Raw genomic sequence first — 18,979 nt, 5'->3', positions numbered from 1 at the left:
AAATCTGTTGGTGTCTAGAAATCAGAGTGCTTTTATTAGGAAAAGGAACATACATGATAACTTTCTCTACACTCAAAATATTATTAGAGATTTGCACAAAGCACACCAGCCAACCCTTTTCCTCAAACTAGATATTGCAAAAGCATTTGACTCGGTGAGGTGGGATTACTTGATGGAGGTGATGGAGCAAATGGGATTTGGCACGAGGTGGAGAGAATAGATCACTATACTACTCTCCACTGCAACCTCTTCAGTTGTGGTTAATGGGTCCAAGATAGCATATTTCAGACATAGGACAGGGATTAGGCAAGGGATCCCTTATCACCCATGTTATTCATCTTAGCTTTGGAGCCATTGCAAAGACTACTCAACAAAGCTGAGGAAAATTCTTCTTTAACTCCTGTGACCAGCAGAGCGGCCAAGATAAGAGCTAGCCTCTATGTTGATGATGCAGCTATATTTGTAAACCCAATCAAAGAAGAAATTGATACAATCAGAGAAATTTTTGACACCTTTGGTGCAGTGTCTGGACTCAAGATCAACCTGGCAAAGAGTGTTGCATACCTAATCTATTGTGAAGGGGTACCAATGGAGGAAGTGATGCAAAACATGCCATGCCAGATTAAAAACATGCCATGCAAATACCTGGGTCTACCATTGAGCCTGATAAAGCTGAAAAGAATTGAAGTACAACCTTTTATTGATAGAATTGCAGCAAAGTTTCGTGCCTGGAAAGGGAAATTGATGGACAAGGCTCGAGGGGTGACCCTAGTTAGATCAGTCTTCACATCAATACCCATATGCTTTCTCATTGTGTTCTCATTGAAAAAATGGGCTCTCAAAGAGATAGACAAAGTAAGAAGGAGCTTCTTATGGAAGGGGTCTGAAAATGCTCATGGGGGACACTATTCGGTAAACTGGAAGAAAGTCTTGCTGCCTAAAAACTTGGGTGGTTTGGGAATTCTGGACCTTGAGCTCTTCAGCAGGGCTTTGAGATTTAGATGGTTATGGTATGAATGGAGTGGTCCTGAAAGGTCTTGGGTTGGAACTTCAACACTATGTGACACTACAGACTGGCAATTGTTCAGAGCTAGCACTATTGTAACTGTAGGTAATGGAACATCTGCCAAGTTTTGGCATTGCAGTTGGCTGGATGGAAAAGCTCCAATGGACATAGCACCAAACCTCTACAAGCTTGTGTGGAGAAAGTAAAGGATGGTGTAGGAAGAATTAGCAAACCATAATGGGACAAGAGGGCTATGGTGCATGAGCTCTATTGAAGAAATGGCTGAGTTTGTTACTTTGTGGGATATGATGCAAAATTTCCAGGAGGATACATGCTGTGGCATTGGACATCAAATGGTTCATACAATTCAAAGTCGGCGTATACCGCACAATTGTAAGGAACTTTCTCAACTTTGCAAGGCAGGAACATCTGGAGAGCTCATGCTGAAGGAAAACTAAAATTCTTTACTTGGCTTCTTATCCAAAGGAAGATCCTCGTAGCTGATAAATTGATGGCAAGAAGCTGGCCGTAATTAGAAATGTGTGCATTATGTGATCAAGCTCCTAAAACCGCATCTCACATTTGTTTTCAGTGCTGCTATGCAAATGAAATATGGTTTCTCGTTTCCAATTGCGTGGGCTTGTGTACCGATGTCATCTCAGGCAATGATGCTGATATTCAGGAGTGGTGGAGCAAAATTTTGACGCTGATGAATGGAAAGCAACGAAGATCAGTAGGAGCTATCCTGATGTACACCACATGAAATATTTGGAAGGAAAGAAATGGAAGGATCTTTGACAACAAAAACGTTGCGGCCTGATCAAGTCTTCGGGCTAATTTAAAATAATGTTCTAATTCGAAGAAGGGCGTGTAGCACTCCTTTGCTACGAGAGGAACTTCTTGCATCCTAATGTCTCCATGTTTTCTTTACTTTTCGGTGAATGAGAGCAAACTTTTATTCTATAATAGCCTTTAAGGTCGAACTTCTAAGACAGTGCTCATGCCAATATTTTAAAAAAATAAATGGGTGACGGACGAAAGCACTTAAGCACATAATTAGCTCCATAATTACAAGATCAGTGGCCACGATAATTCGCACTTCTCATCAATTTTTAATAATAAACAAAATAAATAGGAAGAAATTATCTCTCACATTCTCACTTTCCACAAGGGAAGGATTTGCTCTGCATGTCTAATTAAGCCTACAAAATCAAAAGCGAACGCATATGGCCAACTAATTAATCGTTACCACTTCTCACCAGCTGCTACCGAGAGTTAGGCTTGGCGTGTCCCGGCGACGACGAGGAGCGGGCTTCGCACGACGTACTTGCCGGAGACCCACTTCAGCTGCCCCTCGACCGGGCTGGCCGGCGCCCGGCCATCCGCCGACTTGATGGTGACCGAGTAGTTCAGCACCTCGTCCAGCACCCTGAACGTCAGCTTGGGCGGGTTCACCTCCACCTTCACCGACGCCGGCACCTCCACCTCCACGACGTACGTTGAGCTGGCGGCGCCGACGTTGGTCACGGAGCGGTTGGCCGTGGCGGTGAAGGGCGGCTGGTCGAGGATGGCGGTGATGGACGGGTAGTTGAGGTCGTCCTGCTCCAGCCTCGACAGGTTGGCGCACGACACCGGCGGCTCCGGGTAGATGATCGTGTTCACCTTCTGGTCCGTGTAGTTGAGCCCGCACAGGTACGGCACGTACCCCGCCGCCGTCATGTTGTACACGAGCCCCGGGTCTATGGCCTTCTGCGGGTTCACGTGGCCGGCGCCCAGGGCGAGGAAGGTCGCCGGCTTTCCGTCCACGTCGGCGATCGGCTTCCGGAGGTTGTCGGTGGTCTCCGCCGTCGTCATCAGCGCCGACTTGATGGCCGCCGGCGACCACGTCGGGTGCGCGTGCTTGATCAGCGCGGCGATCCCGCCCAGGTGCGGCGCCGCCATGGATGTGCCGGACTTGATGTCGAACCTTGGCACCTCCGCTTTGGGCGCCAGCTCCACGTCCTCGATCGAGGGCACGCCGGCGAGGACGTTCACCCCGGGGCCGATGAGGTCGGGCTTCAGGATCCCGCGGCTCCGCCTGTTGGGGCCCCGCGAGGAGAAGGGCGCCACCATCGGCGACTGCGGGGTCTTGAACATCGATCCCTTGAAGACGAACGTCGCCGTCGCGTCCCGCGAGGTCTGCATGTAGGACTTGATCTTCTGCCCCGTCGCGTATGGGACCTGCACCGTCGGGATGGCGTGCGGCCTCGGGATGACCACCGGGCCGAACACCTCCGGGGAGACGACGATCATCCCAGCCGCGCCGGCGCGCTTCGCCATCTTGGCCTTCTCGGTGCTGACGACGCCCCCGGCGTCGCAGATGATGATCTTTCCGGTGATTTTTTGTGCTAGCAACACGCTCTCGCTGGCGCACGTGCCGTCCACGTCTTGCACCAGCGGGCGCGGATCGCCCATGGTGGTTTTGGGATCGTTGAGCGACTCGCCGTCGAGCTCAGACTTATCGCCAAGCTTCACGGAGGCCACGAACCTCCTGTCGCTGGTGCTCGCGCCCACGGTGAGCAGCCATGGCGCCTCGTTGACGAGGGTTGCCGGGCTCGGGCCGGTGTTCCCTGCCGCCGCGCAGATGAACACACCGTTCAGGATCGCCGTGTACCCACCGAGCGAGACGGGGTCGTCCGAGAAGTCGACAGCGTCCTCGTGGCCGAGCGAGAGCGAGAGGATGTCGACGCCGTCCTCGATGGCGTCGTCCACCGCCGCCAGTATGTCGTCCCGGTCGCAGCCCTTCTGCTCGTAGCAGACCTGGTAGAAGGCGATGTGCGCGCGGGGGGCCATGCCGGTCGCCGTGCCGACCCCGTTGCCGAAGACGCTGGCGTTGGGCACGAACGCGCCGGCCGCCGTGCTGGAGGTGTGCGTGCCGTGCTGGCCCTCACTGATCGGGAGCACCGGGTCGCGGAGGCCCTTCCACTTCCACTTGGCTGACTCGAAGTAGGACCGCGCGCCAATGAGCTTGTTGTTGCAGACCGTCTTGTTGAAGTCGCAGCGGCCCTTCCACTTGGCCGGTGGCGGCTTCATCCCGGCGCCGTCGAAGGAAGGGTGGCCGGCGTAGATGCCGTCGTCGAGGATCCCGATGATGACGCCCTCGCCCATGTTGCTGGTGTTCCACAGGCCGCCGCGGCGGGGGCCGCCCATGAGCCCGAGCATCTCCGGCGTGTGCGTGGTCAGGAGGTGGTACGTCTGCTCGGGGAGGGCGCGGTCGAACCAGTCCATCTTGGACATCTTCTCCAGCTCCTCCAGCGTCATGCGGGCGGCGAAGCCGTTCACGACGTTGCGGTAGGAGTAGATGAGCCTGGTCATGGCGGACGGGTCCGCCTCCAGCGTCTCCTTCGCGGAGTCGCAGACCGACGATAGGAGCGACGCGTGCCAGCTCGACACGTTCTGGTGCAGTTTCTTGTCGTACTCGTACGGGCTGCGCACGATGACGAGGTAGTTCTTGTGCACGCCGTGGTCATTGTGGCCCGCGGCCGGGGTGACCGCCGCCGGAGATAGGAGGAGGAGGAGGACGGCCGCGGCGGCGGCGCGGACGACGAGACGCAGCAGCGCGCACCTTCTGTGGATTGGATTGTCCATGGGGAATGGCGAGATGAAACGAGGGACCGTAGTACGAGGTAACGCTACATGCATATGGGAGGTTTGTTCTTGTCATCTAAAAATGGCTAAGCGTTCTGTGGTCAAATGGTGAGATGGCTTAAAATAGGAAATGGATGCAGAGGATTGGTCCTGACCGCACAAGTTCATCTAGACTTCCGTTCGAGGCTTTCTTGCGGAGGAGACGGAGGAGACGACAAACATGCGCCTCTCCTTGTGTTGCATTCACGTAACAGTGTAACAGGAGGCCAGTTTAAAATAGGGATCTTTTTGCGCCTGTATTCTGAGTTTTCATAACGAGCAGTATCATATCGACCCTATACTAGTTACAAATCTTTGCCACATCAGCTATGTTCAAGCTTCAATTTCAATTCCATGCGGGCCAACACCCAATAACGGCCATGAGTAGGCACCTCTTTCATGTCTCTTTCCATTAGTGCACCTGAGTGCCTAGTGTGTTGTAAGTGGGGCTCCATTGATATTTCTGTAATGCCTGCCAAACTCTACTTTTATATCTTAATACACTAATGCACAACTCTCATACTTATTCGAAAAAAAGTAACTTTGCAGTTATCAAAATCTCTCAGAGTTGATCCTTATACCGCGCTAAAGAAACTAGAACAACTTCTAAAATATTTTTGATAAAAGAATCATTCCACATCCAAACAAAATTTTAAAGCGTGTAGCCTGCAAATGAGACTTAGGGTATGTTTAAATCACACGAGTTTTGACATACTCCCTCCATCCTAAAATATAGACGTTTAGCTTTTTCAAAAGTCAATCTCTAAAAATAATTTATTTCAAATAAAAAGATTACGTATTATAATAGTTGGTTTCATGATAATTCTACTAACATAATTTTTATGCTATTAATCTTTTTTATTATTTCTCTATTCGCAGTAAAAGTTGAAAATGTTTGATTTGAAAAAAGTCTAAATGTAGATATATTCTGGACGGAGGGAGCAAGAACAATTAATTGCGATTTGCTCGTTCGTCCAAAACAAATTTGGATATGTTGGTGTGGATATACGAAAACTCTCACGTTCTAGACAGAACATGTTCAGAGTCACATGATTAGATCTGTGAATCTGTGATCCGACATGGACAAATCTCAGCATGTTCAAATTTGTACGACCCATACGATACCAAATATCTGGCACTGGTACGCCACATTTGTCCTTTCTCTGAATGGGGATCTTCTACAACTGACTGACTGACTGACTGACCCACCGAAGCTCATAGCAAAAGCAATTACAAATGCTCAAACCATAATAAACCGGCTTATTTTAACAACTTTAAGCCCCAATCTTGTACGATCTCGCAAAGTGACTGGCAATTCTAGGTACTAAAAAATAATCCAAACCGCATTCTCCTGTGGGTTTGTAAAAGCTGTTTTAAAATTAAACCCCAACTAGACCCCATGCAGAATTGCACACGCCAACAAGCAATCAACACTCTTTGCTTGCACTCCGGATCTGAAAAGACGTGCGCTCGCCGTGGGGCCGGGCGAAGCCCACGTCAACCGAGATCCCGCTGGCACGATGGAATGTGCCGACGAGGCCGGGAACACCTCATCGCGGCGCCCGCTGGCCCCTCCCATCTCCGCCGTCCGCCTCGCATCCCACGGCCCCCGCCTGCCCCCGCGCCCTCCTATAGTCCTATCCGCCTCATACGGCGAGACCAACCAATCAACCAGCTTCACACACATCGCTTGCCAAGCTAGCTGCGCGCGCCGCTGTCTCCTTCTCCATCGGGCAGAGGGAGCGAGGGAGGAGCGGCGGCGATGTGGGCGCCGGGCTCGCCGGGGAGGCTGCCGGCGATGGAGGAGTGCGGCGAGGACGGGGAGGAGGACGCGGACCCGTACGGCCACCGGGCGCGCGGGGCCATGGCCTCCTGCTGGGGCCGTTTCGGCGTCGCCGCGCTGTGGCGCAGGCTGCGGCAGCACATCAGCGTGGCGCGGCGCAGGCGGCGGCTCGGCCGCTCCATCCTCGGCGCCGGCGGCCTCAACTATGATCCGCTCAGCTACGCGCAGAACTTCGACGACGGCTGCCTCGAGGAGCGGGAGCCGGACTTCAGCGCCAGGTTCGCGCCCCCGCGGCACGCCGCCGCCGCCGGCCTGCCGAGGCCGACCGTAGGCGCGGGCCGGGACGTCGCCGCCGCTTGACGCGCCCGAACGAGTTCGTTCTTGTTTACCGCTGCTCGTGCGCCCTGGCAGAGTGGCAAACTGGTAACTGCTCCTCCACGCCGCGTCTTCAGTTGAATGTAGATACATGATACATGTCGCAGGCTCCCATGGATGGATGTAAGTAGATTCGATATTACTATGTTAGCTTGATCAGGCTCGTCTCATCAGACAAAAATAAAAATTCTTGCCGGTTTTCTGGTTTCTGCAGCGTTCTTGCAGTTGCAGCGATTCTTGGAGCTTTTGCTCGTGTTTATACACACTTGTGGTTCAAGCTTTCAACCAAGCTTTGTCACAGCAATCGCTGTTCTGAAGTCTAAAAACGCGCTCTTGGATCAGTCGGCAGCATTCAGTTTTTGTTCATATTTTCCCCTCAGCACATCCATATTTACCAAAATTAAGCTTCAGTCTTGCATGGTGCCTGAAAAGTTATGTCACTGGTGCTATCATGGAATTACTTCCCCAGTCTGAGTCGAGTTATTAGAGGACGAATTTAAGATTTGGGTGCCTGCTTCTGTTCGCAAAAGCAAAGCTGACGAGATTGAGAGGGATATGCTCACTTATTGGGGGGAGAGTGTTTGCGACAAATTGCAGGATAGCTTTAGGTTGGAATATTCTTTGCAAAATCCATGGTTGCAGTTTGTAACTTGAGCCCGGATTGGTTCTGCTGGCACGTCACATACAACTTTTGACGAAGGAAAATATCTTGCTCATCAGAGACACCAATCGGAGAAAAAGCTCCCCGGTGGTTTATGTGGTCCTGCCACCAATTGACCGGTGACACTACGTATTATATTAGACGAAATCTTACTTCTACACCAGTCACTCGTCTCTCGAGTTTTAAGGGGTTTTGACAACCACGACTCAATGTAATCGTCCGTAGAAAGGTCGGCTCCAACTTTAGTAAACTTAACGGTACTGTACTTCAACTACTATAAGAGCCCCTCCAGTCTATAGACTGCAAAAAGGTCAACTTCTTTATCGACTTATCTATAAGCTTGTCTCTTATTTTTTGCAATGCTTGCATATGCATGGGAAATATCGCGATAGTGATGCTTGAACAATAACTAGTTATGCTCTCCTTGATTTATAGTTCTATACTGTCATTAAGCCAGCTGATATTTTTCTCCATTGAAGACGTCATAAAACATTTATAGATAACTAACTTACTTACTCGGGCTTGAGTTATACGGGGGAGATAAATAAACGTAGAAGAAAACGGTGGTATCCTTGAAATAGCTTTTGCTTTTCTACGTAGAAGAGGCCTCACACGGTCACACCATCTAAATGAGAACAAATACACTGGCCAACAGCTATGTAGATTGTTAGCAACAAACTATTAGTTTGAATCATCCTATTGGCGGTTGGGCGACGTCTCGCTACCTCCCCATGCCGCTCTTCGCCATCTTCTCTTTCTTATCCAACCACTTCGCCTCACAGTGGCGGAGTTTGCTCCTAATTTCAGTAGGGGCCAAACATAAGAGAGTAATGGGTTAGAGTGATTGTTGTTAAACTTAGTTTACTGTAAGGATAATGGACTTTAGAAAATTGAGGGGGAGGAGGGCATGACCCGCAAGAAAACAGAGGGCATGGCCAACGTTGGCCATCGAGAAGCTGTGTTCCTGCTACCATAGTCCCCCTGCCACGACATGCCAAAGTTAGCAACTATTCCCTCCGTTCCAAATTACAAGCTTTTTTGGAGAGTCAAAGTATCTCGAGTTTGATCAAATTTATACGATGAAGTACTAACATTCATGATATCAAATAAATAAATATCATTAATTTCTTCATTAAATATATTTTCATAGTATATCTATTCGGTACCATAGACCTTTGTGATCTTCTCTATAATTTTGGCCAAACATAAAATGGTTTGACTCTCCAAAAAATTAGAATAACTTATAATTTGGAACGGAGGGAGTACTTCCCATCTATCATCTGGCCCATAAACCATCTTTACCGCTAGTCTAGCGTTTCTCCCAGGATTCCCTCTAAACTCGCGAGCGAGAGGAGGTTAATCCTAAATCCTAACATTAAGCTCTTTGAACCGTGTGAGAGGATGAGCTCTGGACTCCGGAGGGCGAGCATCCTGTGGAAAAGAGGAGTCTACTTCCTCTCCTTACTGTCCTCTAAACTCGTTAGTAAGATGGATCTCCTCTTTAATCCTGAATCCTATCCTTAGCTCGTTGAGCTACGACATGAGATCGAGAACTTGAGGGCGAGCATCAGGGTGGAGAGGAGGAGATCGTAGTGTTCATTTTCCTCGTGCACCGATCTTAGAATGAGCGATAAAAAAAAAAGCCAATACTAATATAGGAAGACAGTATTTGGACTCAGAGCTCGTTAAGTCATGACATCCTTGATTCGATCAGCCAACGTCCTCGGCAAAGAAAGATGTACCGGCGAGTAGAGTGGCCAAAAAAAAAACCCAGAGAACCTAACGGCTGAGCTAACCATGCGGGGCCCACGTCTCCTAAACCCCAATTCGAACCGGGCCTCTCTACCTGCACTGCATCTGCTTTGCTCGCCCCTGCGCTCCGCTCCCAAATTGAATCCGCTCCGCTCCCCAGGGCGCCGTGCCTCTCCCTCCCTGCGATTTCTCTTCTCCATTCGCCTCGGCCCCCGCGCGCTCCCAAACCCACCACCATGGCTGGAGACCCGCCCAGCCACCGCAAGCGCAAGGCTCCGGTCGCTGCCGTAGCCGCGGAGGACGAGGCGGAGGCGGAGACCCAGGAGCTGAGGAGGGAGGTGGAGGAGCTGGACGAGGGGCTAGCCGATCTGGACCGCCGGATCCTCGAGCACCTCCGCGGCACCTCCACCCGCCTCGCCAACGCTGCCGTCGCCCGCCTCGTCGCGCTCCGCCCACTCGCCCGCCTTGGTACGCCCCTCGTCCTGCCTTGCTCTCGTACTAGGGTTTGGGACTGGTGCGCCCTCTGAGGTGTGGCGGTTTTGTAATTTGTTTTCCGTAGACCGTAGGTTCGTTCTAAGGGAATATGTGAAGAAATGGCATAGGATTAATTGTGGATACGCAATACCATCCAGAGCTGCGTGGTCACATTTGAGGGTCGTGGGGAAAGTAAAGTGTTTTTAGTTAACCTATAAACTGTGGATTTGAGCGAGAGAGTAAGGTCAAAGGGATTTAGTTTTTACATCTCCTGTTACCTCAATTTGCCATATGAGGGGAAACAGTAGTAGTAAAACCTGTTACTTTCAAATTGTTACATGATTCCCAGGAGCTGAGCAATCAAGTTCGGCGGCTCTGATTTGTTATATTATAGTTTCAGCTTAGCTGTGGATTTTGTCAGTACATGTCTCGTTATTTGCTTAGCACCTCGTTTGGTTCTTGGAATAGGATACTGGGATAGGTGTTTCTTTTCCACATTTTTTTTCAGCATAATCAATTAACCTTGAATCACTACAATTCATTATGATAAAAATGTTTGTCTCTCCTTCCCTCCCTTTATGACTTTTCTCACTTGGCTTGTATGACTAAGTGCCAAACTCGATAATTTTTCAGAGATATGTTTACACAATTTTCTCCTAATGATTGCTGAACGTCCATGGATATTACAGAATCTCCAACAGCAGAAACATCAATTGCTGAAGAAGAGCAGCTAGAAAAGCTAAACATCCTCAAATCCAAGGTTGAGGCTAATATTGCGTATTTGCCTAAGGTGCTTGACAAAATGAAAGAATCTGTTGCTAGGTGCGAAAAGACTGAGAATTTGAATGTGAATATCCATCCTGTTTTTCGAAGAAAATGCTTGTAGAGTCTGACATGTCGTGCTTGAGACTGGTTGATTCAGCATGATGTAGCCAGGGACTGATTACTGACAGAACAGCAATAAGTAGATGTTGGATGTACTGGGTTTTGTAATTGATCAGATAGCATTGGACCTAAGCTCTCTGGTTTTGGCACTGACCATTTTGTTGCGTGAAATATCATAACATCGCTATTCAGAGGAAGCTACTTGTAAGTTGAAAGTGGAACATAAAGATTCAGCAGAACTGCAGAAATATTGGGCAAGACTCGTGGCGTTTTCCAAAAGGCAGATTGTATGGCCTCGCCAAAAGGCCTGTATGTTTTATTGACTTTGGATTGTAGCTCTGGAAAGGACTATTCTCCAAAAAAGCTGACATCCTAGCTCTTGAATTGAATTCTGGTGCTGAGAAAGCTCTTGACTGATAGTTTTGGATTTGAAATTCTAGTGGCAGAGCTAGTTTTTTTATTTGAATGAAATTCTATTATCACAAATGTGCTCCTTGTTTCAGCTTTTGACTTCCGTGTACAGAAACTCAGGGCCGAAAAAGAGGTGTTTTTGGCATTATTATGGTTCACCAATGCTGCTTGCGACTGGCAAAACCAATTCTCGTTTTTTTCCTTCCCTGTCTTCATATCAGTACTCAAGAATGTAACCACGCATTAGACTACGATAGAGTGCAAACACCAAACCTGGAAGCGGAAGCCGAAGCACGCCAATCCCATGGACGTGAGTTGCAACTGAAGAGAAGCCAAGTGACATTATTTTCCCAACCCTCACTCATATTCAATTAGGCCTGTTTACACTTCGAGAAGCTACAAATATCCAGCTCATAACAATCGGTATCACCTTTTTCCTTCTATATACCGCCTAACATTGTACATTTTCGCGCAAGAAATTCGTAAATATCTAAGGCCTTGTTTAGTTGGCCAATTTGGGAGGTGCCAAATTACTGTTACAGCACTGTAGCACACTGTAGCGTTTCGTTTGTATTTGTGAATTATTGTCCAAATATTAACTAATTAGGCTCAAAAGATTCGTCTCGTAAAGTACAACAAAACTGTACAATTACTTTTTAATTTCATCTACATTTAGTACTCCATACATGTACCGCAAGTTTGATGTGATGGGGAATCTTCTTTTTGCATAGTGTCAAAGTTGGAAGTTGGGAGTAACTAAACATGGCCTAAACCAAATTGAAAGAGAAGAGGCTACTACAGACTCTTCTGCACCTTTCAAAGCTTTGGCCTCGGGTTTGGTCCTCGTGTCTTCTCCCTCCTAATCAGCGCCTCTTGGGTCAGCGACATGATAAGCTGAGCATTCCAGAAGAGAAACCATTATAAATTATTTGGATTATAAATTATTTGGGTCCCAACAATGGATGCAGAAGCACTGAAGCAACGAGTGCCTACCTCTCCTTGCCGGTTGAACATGCGCCCGGTGACGAAACCCCTGCCACCATGCGCGGATGGGCTCTCGATCTGTACTCATGGAAAGCAACATGAAACTCAGTATCTCACATAGACAAGTTCCTTTGTATTTGTATCGATTAAGAGATGGATAATGGCTTACCACGTACAGTAACCAGTCATCAGCCTTCACAGGCTTGTGGAACCAGATCCTGCAGAACGGTGGCAGGCAGCGGTAAGAACAAACAAATATCTGCTTAAGTCATGACGACAGGAATCACTAGTGAATGTTACAGAAAACGTACGAATGATCGAGACTGAGTGAGTATGTCTTCAACCCCTTCTCCCGATGAGGATTCAGGCTGACACCAGAATATAGTAGATCCGAAGCATATGCTACAACACACCTGTAATAATGCAGAATAACATTATGCGCAAGTACACAAACGATGAGAGATGGTGTACGGTGATCAAATTACAAACCTATGCAGAGCTTGATCGTCTGAAAGCTTTCCTCGAGCTCTAAACCAGTAATTTAAGCTGAAAAAAAGAATCAGGGGCAATACTGAATCATAACTCAAATCAGGTCAGGATAAAATAAAACGCAAATTGAAAATATGAGTGGGCTGCGCTGAGGGAAAAAGATGGTGTGCAGAAACCTTGGTTTATATTGAGACGCTGAATCTTCACAGAATCTCATTTCTATGGGCCAAGGCGTGAACTTCTTTTTAGCTGCCAAGTTCCTATATTGCCTGCAGATGACTACACAGTCAAGAATCTGCAGTGCATCAAGTAATAAATAGATGAACGATAAGCAAACTCGCTTAGAAAGTATATTTGATATTGTAAATGTTCATTAACAGAAAGGTAGATCCACTAGAAACATGATGCTGATCAACAATCATACGTTTTGAACAGCAAAAAGGAAGTAAATCCTGAAGGCTATGATTTTGATAAAAGTCTAAAATGATGAATAACCTGATAGCAGCATTAGTTTAGATAACTATCAAAAGATATCATAGGAAGTAAGAAAAATTACGATGGGAAGCGTGGGTCAGTAAGCCGTCTTTCTCGTATCTCCTCCAGATTAAGGAGCTGCATTTGATTGCTTATTAGCTATCTGTTCTTTCTTCCACAGATACCAAAGGAAAGAGAGAGATCCTTGCCTGTTCTGGAGGAGGAACATTAGGCATGGTTGCAGCCTGATGCTGAAAACCTACTTCTTCCTTCTGCAATGGAATCCATTAAACAGATAGTCAGACCAAATTCACCCTGATAGATTTCATGAAGTTGGCCTTTGAATATTAAAGAAAAATTCAAACTAGCAGTATAATATCTTGCAGTTGCGCCACACACAAAAATTATCCATGGACCATATATAAATGTACTAATCAAATTTGAGACTAAAATGGTACTCCCTCCGTCCCAAATTACTATTCGTTTTGGCTTTTCTAGATACATAATATTTGATACGCACCTAGATATATACTATGTCTAGATGCATAGCAAAAGTTATGTATCTAGAAAAGCCAAAACGAATAGTATTTTGGGGCTGAGGGAGTATTTGTTTGGCAGCTATTGAGACAAGGATGATGTTGATTGTCAGCTGATGAGGATATACCAGTTATGGATTCAAAGAGCATGAATTTTAGTAAGGTGTGCAAGTGCAACAAGTAGCCACTTTTCTTTCCAACTATACTTCCATTTTAGTTACATCTTAAGTTAAATCTGATAACAGTTTGGAATGAAAGTGCCATTTAAAGTAACCAATGTGATGTGATGCAGTGTTTTGGATGGTACAAGGTTCCCTTCATTTGACACTTAACAGATTCTCAGTCAAGCTCAAAAGATTGACAAATGACAATCATCACTGGTATCAAGTTGAATAAGTTACTTAAGTTTCCTATAATATCATTTACAAAGGTATAAGGACCAGAAGGATTATCACCTGGAAAGAAGCAATCAAAGTGAATATAACTAGGCCTTTCTGCTTTGCCTCCACTTTTCTGGTTGCAAAGCTGGATCCATCACGTGCCCGATGAACTTGATATATTATTGGCACTGCAGCAGAGGACAAATCAAAGACAGCCATGAGCATCAAACTTCTTCGTTGGATTAAAGAAAATTGCACCTGATACCTAGCTTACTACCACTTATGGAGAAGTTGCAAGAGTTAAATATACTGACTGTTAATCAATTTTTCATGGATAAGAATAATAAATTGCAGCCCCAGATGAGTCCAAACCAGAAGCTTCTGTTTATAAGTCTTTATGAACTGATAGATTAGTGGTTCTCAGATTACATTTGGTCAGCCAAATTGATCACAAAAGATCACATAAGTTTTGAGAACCTTACTGTTATTGTCTCCAGCAATAAGAAAAATCGCATGCAAACTATGCACCATTTTTAGACAATCAACAGTCTTGGATGCTGCGGCTAGTGCCTGCATGGGATCAAACAGAGAAGCGGTTAAGACATGCTTAAGACCTTTTACAAGGATCCCCAGCTGTTGCTAAAACAAATCATAGAGTTAACAGTAGGCGACAGAAAGGCATTTGTCCAAAGGATACCGACTTTCAGCAGCAAAGGAGATGCATGACTGAATTCAAACTAATAGCTGCAGTATTCAAAAGACACCTGAGAAGTAAAATTTTTATAATCTATTGTCACCCTGAGGTGCTTAGCAACACATTTGATAACTGAGATGTCTATCAAGTGAACAAATCATGATAGAATTAGTCATATGATAAAAACAAGACTAACAATAAGGCAGAATGGAATGTCTGGAAGAAAGTTGACACTGATAATACCACCTTTTGTATATTTGTTACTGAATTAGTGGTTTCATGGATATGTTCTTACACGCAAACCATGAGTTTATGGGAAGTAGAGGAAGCATGTCTAAACGTAAAACTGTAGAAGGTTGAATAAGAATTCAGGCATAGGAAAGGAAGGGATCAAATAAATATATTCACAAGATCTAGATCGCAGAAGTAAGAGAGGGTGGTAGAAAAAGTGCCTGTCCAATCAATTGTCCTCCAAAAACTTGCCTAAAAGTTGGAGCTTCTGGTAAAGTAAACCCACGGAAGATATCGACCTAAAAAAACAGAGATAATATTTCTGGTGAGCAAGACAATGGATTTCACTGCAAAATAACACTACATTTATAAAGTTCATCCTTTTTAAATTACAAATTAGGAAATGCAACCATGCAAATCTGTTAAAGAATCTGCTATCGTATTTGTTTCTTTTAGGTAATTGCAAAAAACGTGTGATGATTTTAAAACTTGGTTAGCCTTCAAATGGCAACATTATGATTCCACTGCCTTCAATCCATTTGGTGCACACTGGAGCTGGTCAAAGCATGAAAAAGAAAACCTAAAAATTTGAGGTGTTAACATTGATGGTGCATATGTTTTAGTCCTTAATATATTTAAGTAATAATTCAAGTACAGTGATTAAACTATAGAACCATAACAGAACAAAAACATCATAGACACTGCCTTACATTTAGACTTACCTCTAATGGTTCTAAGTGCAAAATTTGTTCCAGCAAAGAATGTTCAGGTGTATCCTCAGCATTCCAAATAGTTTTTGGTTGTAACAAATGTCCATATTGATTGGGCAATATGAAGCAGGTCAGCTGCAATAGATGAAAACAAAAGGCTAGATATCGTTATACACATTCGAAAATGCCATCAGCCAACTATCACAGGGAAAAGGGAATCCTATATCTAAAAAAATGGCAAATCAAAAGTGGGAATGTTAGCAATAATTACCTTAGATAGTGCGACAACATTTACTTGATGATCGGAACTATTGGTTCCTACAAAATAATGCAAAATATCAAAAATTAAAGCATGAAATGACATATGTACAACATATTATATTTTTTCATAAAGAATGCATTTGAACTATATTAAAAAAAATCATGGTTGGTAAGGTCTTACCGTAACCAAAGTAGTCATACTTATTTAACACATAGTCTGGGCGGTTTGCTTCTTCTGCATTCGCAGGTGCAGAAACTTCAGCCTTCAAGACAATGAGAATTTCATTCAATTATCAGAAAGTAATATGCTAGTAGTAGCATCAGTCTCTGTCCCCTCTCCCATTATGGTAAATAGCAAAGGTATTTACTTCGATATAATAAATACGTAAGCAAAATAACTGAGTGAAAGGTAAAAAAAACAGCAATTTGATAGTGCAATACAGTTAGAGAAGGAAAAAAGGTACAGAAGAACAGGACCGTACAATACTCTTAAATGATGGAACCCAGCGTAAGTGTTGCGCCCAATCAACAGTACAAATGATCATTGTTATAAACTTTTTTTACAAATGATAGTTCGTCTACAATCTACTAGGAACTAACCAATAAAGAAAAGCCAGGCCAAAATGATATGATCCACATATTTGAATTGAGTACTAAGCTACTGATACTGCAGGCTTCTGCATGCCAGTGCAGAGTCAAATAAACATCGGTGCTGAAGATGGGTGGCAATGATGAAGCACAAAATTATTTCTATCAACATTTGCACACGCCAGTGCAGATTCAATGAAGCATCAATGCTGAAGAAGGATGGCAACCATGAGGCACAAAAGAGATCATATACCTCTTTACCTTACTTATTGACAGCTTATACACCATCTAAATTAAGGATTTGCATGAATGTTTACCTGACCATCCAAAATGATGTAAAGGCCATCTACAGGTTCACCTTCACGGGCGACATAATCACCAGGTTCTGAAAGGTACCAGTATGATAGTATCAGAAAACCAAACATAACTCAGCTTGAAGCCACACCACTCACCACATTCGTTGTCTACAAAACCTTAACAAGTAGCTCCTTCTAGGGGCATAGACTGAACAGGCACCAAGGGTCAAACAGTTAAAGTTAATCAAGTCATTGTGGACTACTGGTTAGCTCGTGACTTAAAAACCATTCTTACTCTGTTTCTCTGTTCACGTTTGCTTGCCTCTAAACTTAAATTTGGCTGCAATCTATTAGACCCAACATTAAACATTCGCAAATACGTTGTGAGCTGCGCACAAAATCAGGTACGCAATTTGAGAGCACATAAGTTCTGCAAACAGAAATTAATACGCATACCGTCCTTACGTAGAAAAAACAGAGTAACCCAACGGAAGCAAAGCTCGCTGTCAGTTCACCGCAAACAACAAAACCGACCCAACGACCAATCGATCCAGCGTGCCAACAACCAGCAACGCTCGCGGCCAGGCTAGGTACGTACCGTAGCGCTTGACCTGGACGGCGTCGGCGATCCTGCGGATGGAGGAGCCCGGGAGGCACTGCAGGAGGGGCACCTGCCCCAGGAACTCGGTCACTGCACACCAATGGCAACCAGGCCGCAGATTAGCCAGAATTGGTCCCAAATTCGGCGGGCTCTGCGCCGGCGCTGATTTACCTTCCTCACGATCCATCGCCGGACGGCGGGAGCAGCGGCGGGGGCACCGGAGCAGCGAGGGCGGCTGCGGTCGAGGGGGCGGAGGAGGACGCCGACAAAAAAAAAATCTCTGGATTTAAAAGCGCGGTGAAGCGAGACAGGAGATTGGTTGGCCCTGTGCGACTCGTGGGGAAGGCGGAGACGAGACGAGAGGAGCGAACGAGCCGACGAGGAGACTTCCCTCTAATTTGTGCGCGTGGTCGTGCAATGTGCTTGTGCGATGCGATGCTATGGCGATGTGCGGGCCCTGCGTGTCAGGCCGGGGATACTTCGAGAGTTGGGAGTCCTGGGTTGGGTGGCTTTGTGTCCATGACTGTTGGAGTCCTGGGTTGGGTGGCTTTGTGGTTAGGGGATTGTCCAGTTCCCACCGAACTCCCAACTTTAACACTATAAAAAAAGAAGATTTCCCATCACATCAAACTTACGGTACGTGTATGGAGTACTAAATGTAGATGAAATCAAAAACTAATTGCATAGTTTTGTTGTACTTTGCGAGATGAATCTTTTGAGCCTAATTAGTCAATATTTGAATAATAATTCATAAATACAAACGAAACGTTGCAGTGTGCTACAGTGCTACAACAGTGATTTTGGATACCCAAAATCAGGCAACTAAACAAGGTCTAGGATTTGCGGGATGGAAACGGGACCGTGTTGTCGGTGGATATTTCTTGAGTCGTTAGGCTATGGTTGCACGTGACGAAATGAAGGATCACCCTCGCGTGGAGCCAAGTGTTGGAACAGTTGGTCGCGGCCCCACCGGGCATAAATAACGGGAGTCTGGGCGGCGTGTATCATCTACTCATGTGGCCATCACGGAGTGACGGAGCCTGATCTCCACGACTCCATGGGCGCTTCTGCAATCTGCAGCCGTCAGATGATCGCTTCTTTTGCAGGGATGGCAGTTACACTTGGTGCCTAATCTCGGGTCCTGGGAGCTCGATCAGAAACGGTCGACAGCGTGTACAAATTGCCCAGCATCCACGAAGGTGAGCGTTTGTTTCCTCAACAGAGCAAGCAACCTGCAACCTGCCAACCACCTCGTTTGATTTGGATTCTATTTATTTTTTTTCTTTTTGAAACGTGGATTTTGTATTAATACGCAAGGCATGCCGCCAAGCTAATATAATGGCATCATGCCAAACAAATAGCTGTGCTTTGTTTATAGCTGTATTAAATTCAAATAAAAGTTATATCATGGCGAGCTTTATTAAATTAAAAAATAACACTTACGTTGTCAGCCCACATGGTACTTGATACATTTGACCTCGGTGATCCTCCAGCCCCATTACTAGCTAAATTCCAGCTAAATTACGATCTACTCCTAGTCTCCTACAAAATTAGCCTTCCTGGACAATGAACATAAATAAAACTACCTTAAAAAAGAAAGAATTTGCTTATCTAATCTTCTGTAAGTATTTGCTTGACTAAAATCCGGAGACGGATCCGTGCCGCCCACGTTGAAGGAGCAATTTCTCTGTCCCCCGGCCACCGCGGAGTCGGTTCGGCGCA

At 45.9% G+C, this 18,979-nt stretch overlaps 4 protein-coding genes across 6 annotated transcripts; 2 read left to right on the top strand and 2 right to left on the bottom strand.

The window, feature by feature from the left end:
- Nucleotides 1-2,280: 2,280 nt before the first annotated feature.
- Nucleotides 2,281-4,633, bottom strand: LOC101783038 (subtilisin-like protease SBT1.4). Its single transcript, XM_004976421.1, has one exon. It carries the CDS (start codon nt 4,631-4,633, stop codon nt 2,282-2,284), a length of 2,352 nt encoding a protein of 783 aa, XP_004976478.1. The 3' UTR covers nt 2,281.
- Nucleotides 4,634-6,338: 1,705 nt separating this feature from the next.
- On the top strand, nt 6,339-7,171 carry LOC101782487. The gene has a single exon (XM_022828089.1). The coding sequence runs from the start codon at nt 6,435-6,437 to the stop codon at nt 6,813-6,815; it is 381 nt and encodes a 126-aa protein (XP_022683824.1). The 5' UTR covers nt 6,339-6,434; the 3' UTR covers nt 6,816-7,171.
- A 2,107-nt stretch (nt 7,172-9,278) lies between these two features.
- Nucleotides 9,279-11,088, top strand: LOC101782076. The gene is made up of 2 exons (XM_004976419.4): nt 9,279-9,711; nt 10,407-11,088. The coding sequence occupies exons 1-2, from the start codon at nt 9,480-9,482 to the stop codon at nt 10,601-10,603; spliced, it is 429 nt and encodes a 142-aa protein (XP_004976476.1). The 5' UTR covers nt 9,279-9,479; the 3' UTR covers nt 10,604-11,088.
- Nucleotides 11,089-11,341: 253 nt separating this feature from the next.
- On the bottom strand, nt 11,342-17,673 carry LOC101781418 (acyl-coenzyme A thioesterase 8). 3 transcript variants are annotated; one of them, XM_022828399.1, is made up of 17 exons: nt 17,255-17,669; nt 16,678-16,745; nt 15,954-16,035; nt 15,783-15,829; nt 15,524-15,646; nt 15,023-15,100; nt 14,359-14,446; nt 13,952-14,064; nt 13,170-13,232; nt 13,043-13,098; nt 12,663-12,755; nt 12,487-12,543; nt 12,309-12,410; nt 12,167-12,215; nt 12,007-12,075; nt 11,781-11,907; nt 11,342-11,503 (listed from the first exon to the last, which is right to left on the bottom strand). In XM_022828399.1, exons 1-16 carry the CDS (start codon nt 17,442-17,444, stop codon nt 11,830-11,832), a joined length of 1,356 nt encoding a protein of 451 aa, XP_022684134.1. In that variant the 5' UTR covers nt 17,445-17,669; the 3' UTR covers nt 11,342-11,503; nt 11,781-11,829. The 3 variants fall into 3 exon arrangements, with proteins under 3 accessions (XP_022684134.1, XP_004976475.1, XP_004976474.1); XM_004976418.3 differs by lacking the exon at nt 11,342-11,503 and having other exon boundaries at nt 11,719-11,907; nt 17,255-17,347; nt 17,429-17,673; XM_004976417.3 differs by lacking the exon at nt 11,342-11,503 and having other exon boundaries at nt 11,719-11,907.
- Between the last annotated feature and the right edge of the window lie 1,306 nt (nt 17,674-18,979).

Source organism: Setaria italica, chromosome VII (genome assembly GCF_000263155.2).
Source record: "Setaria italica strain Yugu1 chromosome VII, Setaria_italica_v2.0, whole genome shotgun sequence".
Lineage (NCBI taxonomy): Eukaryota > Viridiplantae > Streptophyta > Magnoliopsida > Poales > Poaceae > Setaria > Setaria italica.
This window is presented reverse-complemented; position numbering and strand designations above follow the sequence as displayed.

Bases quoted from the DNA above. Each gene is read 5' to 3' on its own strand.
- LOC101782076 (XM_004976419.4), top strand. From the start codon at position 9,480: ATGGCTGGAGACCCGCCCAGCCACCGCAAGCGCAAGGCTCCGGTCGCT. The intron at 9,712-10,406 runs GTACGCCCCTCG...TGGATATTACAG, and splicing joins CCGCCCACTCGCCCGCCTTG to AATCTCCAACAGCAGAAACA.
- LOC101781418 (XM_022828399.1), bottom strand. From the start codon at position 17,444: ATGGATCGTGAGGAAGGTAAATCAGCGCCGGCGCAGAGCCCGCCGAAT. The intron at 13,099-13,169 runs GCAAGGATCTCT...AATCAAATGCAG, and splicing joins ATGTTCCTCCTCCAGAACAG to CTCCTTAATCTGGAGGAGAT. The intron at 12,544-12,662 runs GTTTCTGCACAC...TCTTTTTTTCAG, and splicing joins GCGTCTCAATATAAACCAAG to CTTAAATTACTGGTTTAGAG.
- LOC101782487 (XM_022828089.1), top strand. From the start codon at position 6,435: ATGTGGGCGCCGGGCTCGCCGGGGAGGCTGCCGGCGATGGAGGAGTGC.
- LOC101783038 (XM_004976421.1), bottom strand. From the start codon at position 4,633: ATGGACAATCCAATCCACAGAAGGTGCGCGCTGCTGCGTCTCGTCGTC.